Source organism: Salmo salar, chromosome ssa24, assembly GCF_905237065.1.
Source record: "Salmo salar chromosome ssa24, Ssal_v3.1, whole genome shotgun sequence".
In the NCBI taxonomy this organism is placed as follows: domain Eukaryota; kingdom Metazoa; phylum Chordata; class Actinopteri; order Salmoniformes; family Salmonidae; genus Salmo; species Salmo salar.
In genome coordinates, this window is record NC_059465.1 from 189,059 (window position 1) to 206,885 (window position 17,827).

The 17,827-nt window shown below is 43.5% G+C and overlaps 1 protein-coding gene across 7 annotated transcripts in view; it reads right to left on the bottom strand.

Annotated features, from left to right (window-relative positions):
* The window catches only part of msh3 (mutS homolog 3 (E. coli)), a 150,947-nt gene that overhangs the window by 12,199 nt on the left and 120,921 nt on the right, over positions 1–17,827 (bottom strand). For 3 of the 7 annotated variants that reach the window (XM_045707200.1, XM_045707205.1, XM_014170481.2), the window contains one exon: positions 14,616–14,784. The exons of 3 other annotated variants lie outside the window; for them this stretch is intronic. In XM_045707200.1, the coding sequence (XP_045563156.1) occupies positions 14,616–14,784 (169 nt within the window). Of the gene's footprint in view, positions 1–14,615; positions 14,785–17,098; positions 17,344–17,827 lie in introns of those variants that run through there. One more of the 7 variants, XM_045707202.1, reaches the window with a different exon arrangement.

A 17,827-nucleotide genomic window follows, 5' to 3' on the forward strand; every position in this document is an offset into this window, starting at 1 on the left:
ACATCTGAATGATTCAGAGGACAACTGGGTGAAAGTGTTGTGGTCATATGCGACCAAAATGGAGCTCTTTGGCATCAACTCAACTCGCCGTGTTTGGAGGAGGAGGAATGCTGCCTATGACCCCAAGAACACCATCCCCACCGTCAAACATGGAGGTGGAAACATTATGCGTTGGGGGTGTTTTTCTGCTAAGGGGACAGGACAACTTCACCGCATCAAAGGGACGATGGACGGGGCCATGTACCGTCAAATCTTGGGTGAGAACCTCCTTCCTTCAGCCAGGGCATTGAAAATGGGTCATGGATGGGTATTCCAGCATGACAATGACCTAAAACACACGGCCAAGGCAACAAAGGAGTGGCTCAAGAAGAAGCACATTAAGGTCCTGGAGTGGCCTAGCCAGTCTCCAGACCTTAATTCCATAGAAAATCTGTGGAGGGAGCTGAAGGTTCGAGTTGCCAAACGTCAGCCTCGAAACCTTAATGACTTGGAGAAGATCTGCAAAGAGGAGTGGGACAAAATCCCTCCTGAGATGTGTGCAAACCTGGTGGCCAACTACAAGAAATGCCTGACCTCTGTGATTGCCAACAAGGGTTTTGCCACCAAGTACTAAGTCATGTTTTGCAGAGATGTCAAATACTTATTTCCCTCATTAAAATGCAAATCATTTTATAACATTTTTGACGTGCGTTTTTCTGGATTTTTTTGTTGTTATTCTGTCTCTCACTGTTCAAATAAACCTACCATTAAAATTATAGACTGATCATTTCTTTGTCAGTGGGCAAACGTACAAAATCAGCAGGGGATCAAATATACTGCTCAAAAAATAAAGGGAACACTTAAACAACACATCCTAGATCTGAATGAAAGAAATAATCTTATTAAATACTTTTTTCTTTACATAGTTGAATGTGCTGAGAACAAAATCACACAAAAATAAATCTATGGAAATCCAATTTATCAACCTATGGAGGTCTGGATTTGGAGTTACACTCAAAATTAAAGTGGAAAACCACACTACAGGCTGATCCAACTTCGATGTAATGTCCTTAAAACAAGTCAAAATGAGGCTCAGTAGTGTGTGTGGCCTCCACGTGCCTGTATGACCTCCCTACAACGCCTGGGCATGCTCCTGATGAGGTGGTGGATGGTGTCCTGAGGGATCTCCTCCCAGACCTGGACTAAAGCATCCGCCAACTCCTGGACAGTCTGGTGCAACGTGGCGTTGGTGGATGGAGCGAGACATGATGTCCCAGATGTGCTCAATTGGATTCAGGTCTGGGGAACGGGCGGGCCAGTCCATAGCATCAATGCCTTCCTCTTGCAGGAACTGCTGACACACTCCAGCCACATGAGGTCTAGCATTGTCTTGCATTAGGAGGAACCCAGGGCCAACCGCACAAGCATATGGTCTCACAAAGGGTCTGAGGATCTCATCTCGGTACCTAATGGCAGTCAGGCTACCTCTGGCGAGCACATGGAGGGCTGTGCGGCACCCCAAAGAAATGCCACCCCACACCATGACTGACCCACCGCCAAACCGGTCATGCTGGAGGATGTTGCAGGCAGCAGAACGTTCTCCACGGCGTCTCCAGACTCTGTCACGTCTGTCACGTGCTCAGTGTGAACCTGCTTTCATCTGTGAAGAGGACAGAGCGCCAGTGGCGAATTTGCCAATCTTGGTGTTCTCTGGCAAATGCCAAACGTCCTGCACGGTGTTGGGCTGTAAGCACAACCCCCACCTGTGGACGTCGGGCCCTCATACCACCCTCATGGAGTCTGTTTCTGACCGTTTGAGCAGACACATGCACATTTGTGGCCTGCTGAAGGTCATTTTGCAGGGCTCTGGCAGTGCTTCTCCTGCTCCTCCTTGCACAAAGGCAGAGGTAGCAGTCCTGCTGCTGGGTTGTTGCCCTCTTACGGCCTCCTCCACGTCTCCTGATGTACTGGCCTGTCTCCTGGTAGTGCCTCCATGCTCTGGACACTACGCTGACAGACACAGCAAACCTTCTTGCCACAGCTCGCATTGATGTGCACTACCTGAGCCACTTGTGTGGGTTGTAGACTCCATCTCATGCTACCACTAGAGTGAAAGCACCGCCAGCATTCAAAAGTGACCAAAACATCAGCCAGGAAGCATAGGAACTGAGAAGTGGTCTGTGGTCCCCACCTGCAGAACCACTCCTTTATTGGGGGTGTCTTGCTAATTGCCTATAATTTCCACCTGTTGTCTATTCCATTTGCACAACAGCATGTGAAATGTATTGTCAATCAGTGTTGCTTCCTAAGTGGACAGTTTGATTTCACAGAAGTGTGATTGACTTGGAGTTACATTGTGTTGTTTAAGTGTTCCCTTTATTTTTTTGAGCAGTGTACTTTTTTCCCTCACTGTACAAGGAACTGGTACACAAAGTACCCAAAGCCAAAAGGTAGGCTTAATCAACAAGATAGAAATAAAAACTCTACAAACAGAGGACATTGGGGAGGACAGGCTCTTGGTGAAGGCTGGAGCGGAATGGTATCAAATACATCAAACACATGGTTTCCTACTGCAAGTAGGCTATGCAGCCATGACAGAAATGTGAACGCAGTCAGAGACTCACTGAAGCAGCACCACCCCCTCAAGAGTCTGAGCCTGCCTGGCAGAGTAGGTCCATAAGTCTAAGCCCCCGAATGGGTGAGCATAATATACTAGGATTTTCTCAAAGCTGCTAATGAGAACCCATACCTAGCCGGTGGGAATTCCAGTGGAGTACCCCCAGGTACTGGCATTGCTGGCTACACTGGCTGCAGTAACCCATGGGGAGGGAGTCACACTAGGACAATCAATCAGAGAGGGGGCATATTATTGTGGCCATGGCGGCACAGAATAATCAAAATGGTCTAACTGCACAGAGGTTCTTGATAAGATTGGTCATAACGGGGGACCAGCGTGTGTGGGTGTTGGGGGGAAGAGGGGTATCTGAGCTCTATAAGCTAGGACTAGATATTGGTTAATTAAATCTTCCCAATGCTGCTCAATTTGTATATAGACAAACTGTTTTACACATTCACACATCAAGTCTTCCCTTGAGTTGGGGCCCAGGATGGAACAACTGCTGAACATTTTAGCTTGTGTGTGCGGGGGGGGTCGATCTATGGGCGGAAGGGGAGAGAGGGGCAGAGGTGTTTGTTTGGATGGGGTGGGTTCAGTGTGTCTATGCATCCCACATCTGTTGACAAAATGTAGAATTCATACTGCCAGCCCTTGTTACAGGTAACAATCCTTCGTGGAAGTGCTGATATTATTATGTGAATTATTCGTCAATTGTGGGAATAAATTAAGATATGCAATGTTTTTTAATATATATTTTTAAATAACTAGATTCAGTAAAACAGAGGTGAAGGCCTTCAAAATGCTGTTGGCTGAGAATCTGGTTCTGTACTGTAAGTGGCAATGTGCTATTTTTAAAGGATCAAATCAAATGTTATTGGTCACATACACATATTTAGCAGATGTTATTGCAGGCATAGTGAAATGCTTGTGTTCCAAGCTCCAACAGTGCAGCAGTATCTAAACATTCACAACAATACACAAATCTAAAAGTAAAAGAATGTCATTAAGAAATATATAAATATTAGGACGAGCAATGTCAGAGTGGCATTGACTAAAATACAGTAGAATAGAATACAGTATATACATATGAGATGAGTAAAGCAGTATGTAAACATTATTAAAGTGACTAGTGTTCCATTATTAAAGTGGTTAGTGATTCCATGTCGATGTATATAAGGCAGCAGCCTCTAAGGTGCAGGGTTGAGTATCCGGGTGGTAACCTGCTAGTGATGGCTATTTAACAGTCTGATGGCCTTGAGATTGAAAAATAGCTTCTGTCTCTCATTCCCAGCTTTGATGCACCTGTACTGACCTCGCCTTCTGGATGATAGCGGGGTGAACAGGCCGTAGCTCGGGTGGTTGATGTCCTTGATGATCTTTTTGGCATTCCTGTGACATCGGGTGTTTTAGATGTCCTGGAGGGCAAGCAGTGTGCCCCCTGTGATGCGTTGGGCAGACCACACCATCCTCTGGAGAGCCCTACGGTTGCAGGCGGTGCAGTTGCCGTAACAGGTGGTGATACAGCCAGACAGGATGCTCTCAATTGTGCATCTGTAAAAGTTTCTGAGGGGCCATGCCGAATTTCTTCAGCCTCCAGAGGTTGAAGAGGCACTGTTGCACCTTCTTCACCACACTGTCTGTGTGGGTGGACCATTTAAGATTGTCAGTGATGTGTATGCCGAGGAACTTAAATATTTTCCACCTTCTCCACTGCGGTCCCGTCGATGTGGATAGGGGAGTACTTCCTCTGCTGTTTCCTGAAGTCCATGATCAGCTCCTTTGTTTTGTTGACGTTGAGGGAGAGGTTATTTTCCTGGCACCACTCCGCCAGGGCACTCACCTCCTCCCTGTAGGCTGGGCCCGTATCTCTTAAAGGCCCTAGGATCCATGTGTACAGGGATTGCCAGCCAGTCACTGGGACGACAACCCGACTTGGGATGGGGGAGGTTTTAGCTGGTGGAATATTGGAGAACAATTAGAGGTCACATGTGCCGAATACAACAGGTGTAGGTAGACCTTACAGTGAAATGCTTACTTACAAGCCCTTAACCAACAATGCAGTTTTAAGAAAATACCTACATAAAATGAAAGAGATAAGAAAAACAAATAATTAAAGAGCAGCAGTAAATAACAATAGCGGGGCTATATACAGGGGGTACTGGTACAGAGTCAATGTGTCAATGTGCGTGGGCACCGGTGTCGAGGTAATTATGTACATACAGGTAGGGTTATTAAAGTGGCTATAATAACAGAGAGTAGCAGCAGCAGGGGGGTGCAAATAGTCTGGGTAGCCATTTAATTAGCTGTTCAGGAGTCTTATGGCTTGGGGGTAGAAGTTGTTTAGTAGCCTCTTGGACCTAGACTTGATGCTCCGGTACCGCTTGCCATGCGGTAGCAGAAAGAACAGTCTATGACTAGGGTGGTTGGAGTCTTTGACAATTTTTCGGGCCTTCCTCTGACACCGCTTGGTATGGAGGTCCTGGATGGCAGGGAGCTTAATCCCAGTGATGTACTGGACCGTATGCACTACCCTCTGTAGTGCCTTGCGGTCGGAAGCCCAGCAGTTGCCATACCAGGCAGTGATGTCACCCGTCAGGATGCTCTCGATGGTGCAGCTGCAAAAACCTTTTGTATGGGATCTGAGGACCCATGCCAAATCTTTTCAGTCTCCTGAGGGGGAATAGGTTTTGTTGTGCCCTCTTCACGACTGTCTTGGTGTGCTTGGACCATGTTAGTTTGTTGTTGATGTGGACTCCAAGAAATTTGAAGCTCTTAACCTGCTCCACTACAGCCCCGTCGATAAGAATGGGGGAGTGCTCGGTCCTCCTTTTCCTGTAGTCTACAATCAACTCCTTTTTCTTGATCACGTTGAGGGAGAGGTTGTTGTCCTTGCACCACACGGTCAGGTCACTGACCACCTCCCTATAGGCTGTCTCATCATTGTCGGTGTGTCATCAGAAAACTTACTGACGGTGTTGTAGTTGTACCTGGCAATGCAGTGATGAGTGAACAGGGAGTACAGGAGGGGACTGAGCACACACCCCCTGAGGGGACCCCGTGTTGAGGATCAGCGTGGCGGATGTGTTGCTACCTACCCTTACCACCTGGGGGCTGCCCGTCAGGAAGTCTAGGATCCAGTTGCAGAGGGAGGTGTTTAGTCCCAGGGTCCTTAGCTTAGTGATGAGCACTATGGTGTTGAACGCTGAGCTGTAGTCAATGAATAGCATTCTCACATAGGTGTTCCTTTTGTCCAGGTGTGAAAGGGCAGTGTGGAGTGCAATAGATATTGCATCATCTGTGGATCTGTTGGGGCGGTATGCAAATTGGAGTGGGTTTCTGGGATAATGGTGATGATGTGAGCCATGACCAGCCTTTCAAAGCATTTCATGACTACAGACGTGAGTGCTACAGGGTCGGTAGTCATTTATTCAGGTTACTTTAGTGTTCTTGGGCACAGGGACTACGGTGGTCTGCTTGAAACATGTTGGTATTACAAACTCAGACAGGAAGAGGTTGAAAATGTCAGTGCAGACACTTGCCAGTTGGTCAGCGCATGCTCGGAGTACACGTCCTGGTAATCCGTCTGACCCAGCGGCCTTGTGAATGTTGACCTGTTTAAAGGTCTTACATCGGCTACGCGGAGGGTGATCACACAGTCATCCAGAACAGCTGATGCTCTCATGCATGTTTCAGTGTTACCTCGAAGCAAGCATAGAAGTTATTTAGCTCGTCTAGTAGGCTCGTGTCACTGGGCAGCTCTCGGCTGTGCTTCCCTTTGTAGTCTGTAATAGTTTGCAAGCCCTGACACATCTGACAAGCGTCAGAGCCGGTGTAGTACGAATCAATCTTAGTCCTGTATTGACGCTTTGCCTGTTTGATGGCTCGTCGGAGGGCATAGCGGAATTTCTTATAATATATCAAGGAGTCCCGCTCCTTGAAAGCGGCAGCTCTACCCTTTAGCTCAGTGCCAATGTTGCCTGTAATCCATGGCTTCTGTTTGGGGTTTGTACGTACAGTCACTGTGGGGACGACGTCATCGACGCACTTATTGATAAGCCAGTGACTGATGTGGTGTACTCCTCAATGCCATTGGAAGAATCTCTGAACATATTCCAGTCCTGTAGCTTAGCAACTGCTTCATCTGACCACTTTTTCATAGACCGAGTCACTGGTGCTTCCTGCTTTTATTCTTACTTGTAAGCAGGAATCAGGAGGATAGAGTTATGGTCAGATTTGCCAAATGGAGGACGAGGGAGAGCTTTGTATGCATCTCTGTGTGTGGAGTAAAGGTGCTCTAGAATTTGTTTCCCTCTGGTTGCACGTTTAACATGCTGATAGAAATTCGGTAAAACCGATTTAAGTTTCCCTGCATTAAGGTCACTGGCCACTTGGAGCGCCGCCTCTGGATGAGCATTTTCCTGTTTGCTTATGGCAGTAATACAGCTCATTTAGTGCGGTTTTAGTGCCAACCTCGCTCTGTGGTGGAATGTAGACAGCTCCGAAAAAAAACGGATAAACTCTCTAGGTAGATAGTGTGGTCTACAGCTTATCATGAGATACTCTACATCAGGCGAGCAAAACCTTGAGACTTCCTTAGATATCGTGCACCAACGGTTGTTTACATAAGTCCATAGGCCCCCGCCCTCTGTCTTACCAGAGGCTGCTGTTCTGTCTTGCTGATAGAGTGTATAACCCGCCAGCTGTATGTTCTTAATGTTGTCGTTCAGCCACGACTCGGTGAAACATAAGATATTACAGTTTTTAATGTCCCATTGGTAGGATATACGTGCTTTCAGTTCGTCCCATTTATTTTCCAGCGATATAACGTTAGCTAGCAGAACGGAAGGCAAGGAAAGATTAGCCACTCGTCGCCTGATCCTCGCAAAACACCCTGATCTTTTGCCTCGAAATCTCTGTTTCCTTCTCCAGCGAATCACGGGGATCGGGGCCTGGTCGGGTGTCTGCAGTATATCCCTCGCGTCCGACTCATTGAAGAAGAATTCCTTGTCCAATTTGAGGTGAATATTCCAAGTTCTGATGTCCAGAAGCTCTTTTCGGTCATACGAGACAGTAGCAGCAACATTATGTACAAAACAAGTTACGAACAACACGAAAAAACTAACAAAATAGCATGATCGGTTGAGAGCCAATAAGACGGCAGCCCTACCTTCCGGCGCCATCACTGTCCCACCCACATTATGCTTAACAGTGAAAATATCATCGTACAGCTATATGGACACTCAATTATCATGGTATTTCTTAATGGTAAGTTTACAAACATATTATGGTATGTATAATCGAAACGTGTATCTCATTATGGTAAGTGGTGAAATAAGTATAGCTGGTTATAATTGTAATGGTTTAGCAGATAATAATAAAAGACGATCAGTCTTTACCTGGCTAAAAGAGAAGGAATATAATATCTATTGTTTACAGGAAACTCATTTTACACCTTTAGAAGAAGTCAAAAGGGGTGATGATATTAATGAACAATAATTTTGATCCGAATGTGCAAACTGTTCAAACAGATCAGCAAAGAAGGTGGATCCTTTTAAATATGCTACTGGACCATAAACAGATTTGGCTCATTGATCTACATGGTCCAAATAATGATGATCCACGCTTCTTCAAAAATATATACACTACCGTTCAAAAGTTTGGGGTCACTGAAAAATGTCATTGTTTTTGAAAGAATAGTCATTTACAACATTAATGTCTACACTGGATTTCTGATCAATTTTATGTTATTTAAATGGACAAAAAATTAGCTTTTCTTTAAAAAACAAGGACATTTCTAAGTGACCCCAAACTTTTGAACGGCAGTGTATAATAATTTATCGAGTTTACAGGCAATACATGACTCAATTATTACAGTAGGAGATTATAGTATGGTTTTAAGTACCTCAATGGACCGTAAAGGAATTCACATTACAAACTATCACCCTCATGCACTTAAAGAAATTACGAATATTATGGATATATTGGAACTAGTGGGTATATGGAGGCTTAAATATCCTGACCTAGTGAGATATACATGGAGGAGGCTCAATCAAGCAAGTCGTCTTGACTAATTCCTTATGTCATTTTCGTTGCCAGCAAATGTTTAAAGAGTGTTGATTGGGGACAGAATGCGGTCGGACCATCAAATAATTGGTATACACATTACTCTTACAGAATTTCTGCAAGGGTGAGGATACTGGAAATATAGTCAAAGCTTACTGGATGACAACTTGTTTTTAAACCAAGACAGAATAGTTTTTAACCAAGACAGAATCATTTATAACTGACTTTTTCCTACAGAACATAGGTACAGCAGATAACCTTATTGTTTGGGACACTTTTAAATGTGCCTTTAGAGGCCATGCAATTCAACACTCATCTCTAAAACAAAAGCAATTTAGGGTCAAAAGAGTCCATATTAACAAAGGAAATAGAAGGTCTAACAGTGCAGATAGACGGTAATAAAAATTGTACCATAGAGGCACAGGATAAGTTAGAGGAAAAACAAAAAGAAATGGAGGAACTTATTGAAGAAAGATCAAGTGTAATATATTATAAAAATAAGGCGAACTGGAATACGGGGAAAAATGCACCTAATTCTTTTTTTATCTTCAACATAGAAATGCGACCAAAAATAATTTACTGAAACTTGCTATAAATGACAGCGTCATCCATGATTCATGTTTTAATTTCAGTCTCCTCCATCTCCATTAACTGAAGTTAATTGTAAGGATTTTTTTCTATTAATAGAGTAAAATTAACAGCTATACAGAAAGACTCATGTGAAGGTCTAATTACAGAGGAATAACTTCTAGATGCAATTAAAGCCTTCAAGTCCATGAAAACTTCAGGGCTGGGTGGCATACCAGTTGAGTTGTATCAAATATTTTTCGATGTACTCAAAGTTCCCTTTTAACCACTCCTATAAAAGCAATAGACTATCAGATACTCAGCAAGAAGGTCTGAATTCACTATTACTGAAATAGGACCCAGGTGGTAAATACCGTATAAAGATCCAGTTCACCTAAAAAACTGGAGACCCCTTACACAGTGTTGTGATGCCAAAATCCTAGCAAAATGCATAGAGCATTTCATTAAATGCCTGGACCATCAGAATTTTGAAGAATCTCTTATACAATGGGTTAAAGTTATGTATAGTAACCCCAGGTGTAAAATAGTAAATAATGGCTACTTATCAGAAAGTATTAAATTGTAAAGAAGAGTAAAACAAGGTTGTCCATGATAGGCATTTCTATTTATTACGGCCATCGGAAAGTTAGCTATTAAAATCAGATCCAACAAAAATATCAAGAGGCTAGAAATCCAGGGCTTAAAAACAAAAGGTGTCATTGTATGCTGATTCATGTTTTCTTTTAAATCCGCAATTTGGATCCCTGCACAGCCTCACAGAGGATCTATATAACATTTCTAACCTCTCTGGATTAAAACCGAATTATGATAAATGCACCATATTTTATATTGAATTACTAAAAATAAAAGTTTGCCATTACCGTGTTGTTTACCAATAAAATGGTCAGACGGTGAAGTGGACATACTTGGTATTCATATCCCGAAAGAATGAAATGATCTCACTACAATACATTTTATTAGAAAGTTAGCCAAATTAGATCAAATCTTGTTACCGTGGAAAAATCACCCTGATTAATTCTTTAGTCATATCCCAGCTTACCTATTTGCTTATGGCACTGCCTACACCTAATGACTTGTTTTTTTAAATTATATGAGCAAAGACTATTGCACTTTATTTGGAATGACAAGCTTGACAAAATTAAACGGGCCTATTTATATAATGAATATGAATTCCAGGGGCAGAAATGATTAATTACTAAAGCATTGGAACTCTTAATAAAGTCTTCAATCATACAAAAACTATACTTAAATCCTAACTGGTTCTCACGCAGATATGAAACAATAGCTCACCTCATGTTCAAGAATGGACTTTTCCCATCATTCAGATTACAACCTTTCACTTTCGATTATTTAAAAATGAAATAATCTCCAAAATATTGCTATTTTTAAAAGAAGCCATAGAAAGGGGCGGCAGGTAGCCTAGTGGTTAGAGCGTTGGACTAGTAACCGAAAGGTTACAAGATTGAATCCCCAAGCTGACAAGGTAAAAATCTGTCGTTCTGCCCCTGAACAAGGCAGTGTTCCTAGGCCGTCATTGAAAATAAGAATTTGTTCTTAACTGACTTGCCTAGTTAAATAAAATAAAACATTTAACCTGTTATGGCTAGGGGGCAGTATTTTCACGGCTGGATAAAAAACGTACCCGATTTAATCTGGTTACTACTCCTGCCCAGTAACTAGAATATGCATATAATTATTGGCTTTGGATAGAAAACACTCCAAAGTTTCTAAAACTGTTTGAATGGTGTCTGTGAGTATAACAGAACTCATATGGCAGTCAAAACCTGAGAGATTCCTTTACAGGAAGTGGCCTGTCTGACCATTTCTTGAACTTCTTTGCCATCTCATTCAATTACAAAGGATCTCTGCTCTAACGTGACACTTCCTACGTCTTCCATAGGCTCTCAGAGCCCGGGAAAAAAACAGAATGTCGTCATCCCAGCCCCAGGCTGAAACACATTATCGCCTTTCTCAAGTGGCCGATCAAGGGACTGTGGGCTTAGGCGCGTGCCCTGGCCGCCCCCGTCTTTGTGAATTTTCCTCTGTTTGCCGAAAAGGAGATTCCCGGTCGGAATATTATCGCTTTTTTACGAGATAAATTGCATAAAAATTGATTTTAAACAGCGGTTGACATGCTTCGAAGTACGGTAATGGAATATTTATACATTTTTTGTCACGAATTGCGCCATGCGCGCGACCCTGATATACCATTTCGGATAGTTTCTGGAACGCACAAACAAAACGCCGCTATTTGGATATAACGATGGATTATTTGGGACCAAACCAACATTTGTTATTGAAGTAGCAGTCCTGGGAGTGCATTCTGACGAAGACAACAAAGGTAATAACATTTTTGTAATAGTAAATCTGATTTTGGTGAAGGCTAAACTTGCCGGGTGTCTAAATAGCTAGCCCGTGATGGCTGGGCTATGTACTTAGAATATTGCAAAATGTGCTTTCACCAAAAAGCTATTTTAAAATCGGACATATCGAGTGCATAGAGGAGTTCTGTATCTATAATTCTTAAAATAATTGTTATGCTTTTTGTGAACGTTTATCATGAGTAATTTAGTAAATTGTTAGTAAATTCCCCGGAAGTTTGCGGGGGGTATGCTAGTTCTGAACGTCACATGCTAATGTAAAAAGCTGGTTTTTGATATAAATATGAACTTGATTGAACAAAACATGCATGTATTGTATAACATAATGTCCTAGGTGTGTCATCTGATGAAGATCATCAAAGGTTAGTGCTGCATTTAGCTGTCTTCTGGGTTTTTGTGAGATTATATGCTAGCTTGAAAAATGGGTGTCTGATTATTTCTGGCTTGGTACTCTGCTGACATAATCTAATGTTTTGCTTTCGCTGTAAAGCCTTTTTGAAATCGGACAGTGTGGTTAGATAAAGGAGAGTCTTGTCTTTAAAATGCTGTGAAATAGTCATATGTTTGAAAAATTGAAGTTTTTGTATTTTTGAGGAATTTGTAATTCGCGCCACGCCTATCATTGGATATTGGAGCAGGTGTTCCGCTAGCGGAACGTCTAGATGTAAGAGGTTAAATGTTTGTTTTTTTTAAAAAGCTGGTTGCAATTTCATTTTAATATGGTATAATCTTTGTAAATTATATCATAAACAGGACTGTTCGAGTTACGTCACACATGCAGTTAACAAATATATGGAAATGTCTGCTCTATCCAAAATTACAACTGATTGCAGCATTACTACAAAAATGGACAAGGCAAGTGGAAACGGGAGAAGGTAAGGAACATGTCTGTCGGCCCTGCACTAAAGACAAAAAATTGGCTATGAATAAATTATTTGAATAAATTAGGAATAAAACAGTATACCAGTTTGATTTAAGGACCAAAAAATTGACAGCTGCGCAGATGCAGTTGGGAGGAGATTTGACACACCGATTCCATGGCACATGGTTTATGAACTGATACACAAAATGACGCCGGATTCAAAACTGAGTTTTTCTATTTAAATTATTATACAAATTCTTGCAACCAATAGAATGTTATATATATGGGGAATACAACCATCCTAGCTCTGCAGATTTAGCTGTGAAAAGACAATCACTGGTTTTGGTACTGCCCAAATGTACACTACATGACCAAAAGTAAGCAGACACCTACTTGTTGAACATCTCATGGGCATTAATATGGAGTTGGTCCTCCCCTATGCTTCTATACCAGCTTCCACTCTTCTGGGAAGGCTTTCAACTAGATGTTGGAACATTGCTGTGGTGACTTGCATCCATTCAGCCACAAGAGCATTAGTGAGGTTGGGCACTGACGTTGGGTGATTAGGCCTGGCTAGCAGTCTGCGTTACAATTCATCCCAAAGATGTCTGATGTGGTTGAGGTCAGGGCTCTGTGCAGGCCAGTCAAGTTCTTCCACACCGATCTCGGCGAACCATTTTTGTATGGACCTCGTTTTGTGACCGAGTACAATCCATTGCCCTGATGAAACAGGAAAAGGCCTTCCCCAAACTGTACCCACAATGTTAGAAGCACAGAATTGTCTAAAATGTCATTGTATGCTGTGGTGTTAAGAATTTCCTTCACTGGAACTAAGGGGCCTAGCCCGATCCATGAAAAACCACCCCCAGACCATTATTCCTCCAACAACAAACTTTACAGTTGGCACAATGCATTGGGGCAGGTAGCGTTCTCATGGCATCCGCCAAACCCAGACTCATTCATCGGACTGCCAGATGGTGAAGTGTGATTCATCACTCCAGAGAACACGTTTCCACTGCTCCAGACTCCAATGGCAGCAAGCTTTACACCACTCCAGCCGACACTTGGATCTACCAAGGCAGCAGCCACTTTTCCTGGGGTCCAGCAAAATTAAGGCAGTTTATACCATTTTAAAAACAATACATTCACTTCAGATTTCACAACAAATTGTGTGCCCTCAGACCACTACTCTACTACCACATATATACAACACAAAATCCTTGCGTACGTGTGTGTATAGTTTATCGTGTGTGTGTATGCATGTGTCTGTGCCTGTGTTTGTGTCTCTTCACAGTCCCTGCTGTATTTGTTTCTGTTTTTATCTCATTCTACTGTTTGCATCAGGTATTTGATATGGAATAAAGTCACATGTAGTACTGCGTGCCTCCCATAGTCTGTTCTGCACTTGCGGACTGTGAAGAGACCTCTGGTGGCATGTCTTGTGGGGTATGCATGGGTGTCAGTAGCGCCAGTTGTTCAAACAGACAGCTCATTGCATTCAACATGTCAATACCTCTCACAAATACAAGTAGTGATGAATTCAATCTCTACTCCACATTGAGCCAATTTTCCAAAATCCCTCTTTGTGGCACTTGACCACACGACTGAACAGTAGTCCAGGTGCGACAAAACTAGGGCCTGCAGGACCTGCCTTGTTGATAGTGCTGTTAAGGTAGAGCAGCGCGTTATTATGGACAGACTTCTCCCCATCTTAGCTACTGTTGTATCAATATGTTTTGACCATGACCGTGTACAATCCAGGGTTACTCCAAGCAGTTTAGTCACCTGAACTTGCTCAATTTCCACATTATTTATTACAAGATTTCGTTGAGGTTGCTTTTAGTTTTTCAAATATTTAGGACCTTATTCCTTACCACCCACTCTGAACCTAACTGCAGCAATTTGTTAAGTGATGCAGTCATTTCAGTCGCTGTAGTAGCTGAAGTGTATAGTGTTGAGTTATCTGCATACATAGACAAACTGGATTTACTCAAAGCCAGTGGCATGTCATTAGTAAAGATTGATTTAAAAAGTTTTGCAGAAGTGTTCTCATACTCAGTCATTGGACTGCTCAGCCGAAAGAGTGTCCCACTGTGTGGGACAGTGTGTGTCTTTGTATGTGTACCTCCGGGCGTCGACGATGTTCTTTAGTTCCTGTGCTTTGCGTGCGGCGATGTGGAGTATAGCTTCTGGAATCTCAGCCAATCGGGCAACATTTAGCCCATAGCTCTGCCCTGCCGCCCCCTCAGTCAGCTGGTACAGGAAGGTGATGAACTCTGGCTGCACCTCAATGTCTACACACACGCACACAGAAAGGTATAAACACAACTTCGCTATGGTTAGCCTTACTGGACTTAAGTCCACCGTCCTAACTAACCCTTAATAAACCCACAGCCTTGGTTAAACTCTACACAATGTTATTTCTATAAATAATAGGGCAATGTGTGACATTGTTTAATTGTTTTGAAACAAAAATAAAAAGGAGTTGTATGCAGTTCTATGTGTAATTAGAGGAATAATAGTGAATATATGCAAATTGGCCCATAACTCCACCTATACTACAACATATGGCTAGGACTACACATCCTTCAAGCAGGGTTCATACAGACATTGGCAAGTCAAATTCAAGGACTTTCAGGGACTTTTTCAAGTACTTATTTGTAATTTTTAAGGACCTCAATGTTATACAATTGTACATACGCTGAGTATTCCATGACAGACTGACCAGGTGAAAGCTTTGATCCCTTATTGATGTCACGTGTTAAATCCGCTTCAATTAGTGTAGATGAAGGGGAGGAGACAGGTTAAAGAAGGATTTTTAAGCCTTGAGACAATTAAGAAATGGGTTGTGTTTGTGTGCCATTCAGAGGGTGAATGAGCAAGACAAAATATTGAAGTGCCTTTGAACAAGGTATGGCAGTAAGTGCCAGGTGCACCAGTTTGTGTCACCAACTGTAACGCTGATGTTTTTTTCACACTCAACCATTTCCATTGTGTATCAAGAATGGTCCACCACCCAAAGGACATCCAGCCAACTTGACAACTGTAGGTAGCATTGGAGTCAACATGGGCCAGCATCCCTGTGGTGCTTTCGACACCTTGTAGAGTCCATGTCGGATGAATTGAGGCTGTTCTAAGGGCAAAAAGGGGAGGGGGTGACCAACGAACACAATTGCATTTTATCGATGGCAATTTGAATACACAGATATACTGTGATGAGTTTCTGAGTCGTGCCATTCATCCGCCACCATCACCTCATGTTTTAGCATGATAATGCACAACCCCATGTCGCAAGGATCTGTACACAATTCCTGGAAGCTGATAATGTCCCAGTTCTTATGGCCTGCATACTCAGACATGTCACCCTTTAAGCATGTTTGGGATGCAAATATCCAGTTCCCGCAAATATCCAGCAACTTTGCACAGCCATTGAAGAGGAGTGGGACAACATTCCACAATCAACAGCCTGATCAACTCTATGCGAAGGAGATGTGTCGTGCTGCATGAGGCAAATGGTGGTCACACCAGATACTGACTGGTTTTCTGATCCACGCCCCAACCATTTTTTAAAGGTATCTGTGACCAACAGATGCCTACCTGTATTCACAGTCATGTTAAATCCATAGATTAGGGCCTAATAAATTACATTCATAAATTAATTTCAATTGAATTATTTCCTTATATGAACTGTAACTCAGTAAATTCTTTGAAATTGTTGCATTTATATTTTTGTTCGGTGTAGCAGACACACAATAAAGCGTATGTAGCAGGAATCAAGGTAAGACCCAGATGTAGACTGTCGAAGTAAAAATGTTTATTGTAGCAATTGTAGCAGGCAAGACAGGTCAAGGCAGGCAGGGGTCGAAGATCCAGGGTAAGGCAAAGGTACAGGACGGCAGGCGGACTCCGGGTCAGGGACAGGCTGAGTTCAGTTATCCAGAGGTGGAGCAAAGGTGGAGCTTCCGGGTTCCAGGCACTCCACTTCACGGTCTGCCACACTGAGGGTGTCCTGCCGAAGCTGGAGTAACTTCCGGGCAGCCTCTCTCCCAGACACCGGAGCCTCAAACACCTTTCTCACCTCTGCCACAAATACCTCCAGACTGAAGCAGACGGCGGATTGTTGCTCCCAAACCGCCATGGCCCAGGCAAGTGCCCCCCTGGACATTAGCGTAATAATATACGCTATCTTTGAGCGGTCTGAGGGGAACGAAGAAGGCTGCAGCTCGAAAACGAGGGAGCACTGGGAGAGAAAGGCCCGGCAGGTTCTGGAATCGCCATTATAGCGCTCCCCTGGAGGTAAGCGGGGTTCCTGGGAAACCAGGGTGATGGCGCTGCTACCAGACGGTTTACAGAAGGGCTGGGAGGTTACCGTCGTGGTTGGCTGCTTAGTAGGCAACCCACGGACTTGCTCCCGCACAATGTCCAATGCTAGGTTAAGATGCTCGGCCGTGGTCTGGAACCCCTCCGTCATACCGCGAAGCAACACCTTGTGCCTACCAATGGTGGCTCCTTGGGAGGAGATGGCGTAGCAGAGCTGGTCCAAGTCTGCTGGGTCAGTCATGGCCAGTTCGTACTATCAGGGAATCAAGGTAAGACCCAGATGCAGACTGTCGAAGTAACAATGTTTATTGTAGGAACAGGGGCAGGCAAGACAGGTCAAGGCAAAGCTACAGGACGGCAGGCGGACTCCGGGTCAGGGACGGGCAGAGTTCAGTTATCCAGAGGTGGAGCAAAAGTACAGGACGGCAGGCAGGCTCAGGGTCAGGCAGAGAGGTCGGGCGGGTACAGGGTCAGGACATGCAAAGGTCAAGAACCAGGAGGATGAGGAAAGAGAGGCTGGGAAACGATAGGACCTGACAGGAAAAACGCTGGTTAGCTTGAATGAACAAGACGAACTGGCAACAGACAGACAGAGAACACAGGTATAAATACACAGGAGATGATAGGGAAGATGGGCGACACCTGGAGAGGGGTGGAGACAAGCACAAGGACAGGTGAAACAGATCAGGGCGTGACACTATGTTCATGAATAGCGGTAACAACTAAATCTCACAATTACTGTTTTTATAATGAGAAAGAAACCAAAAAACTGGTTCCTTTTGTAATGGAAGGATTTGTATGGAAAGCCAAGTTGAAACCAACATTAGATGTTGTCGTCCACATAATAACCGCACTGCAACAGAGTAGAGCAACACCCTTCAATTGAAGCAGCGGGAAAATGATGAAAGTGGACACATCTCCCACCGGCTGAATCCACGTTGTTTCCACATTTCAATGAAACTACATTGAACCACATTGAACCAAGACATTGAACTGAAGTCTGTGCCCAGTTGGCTC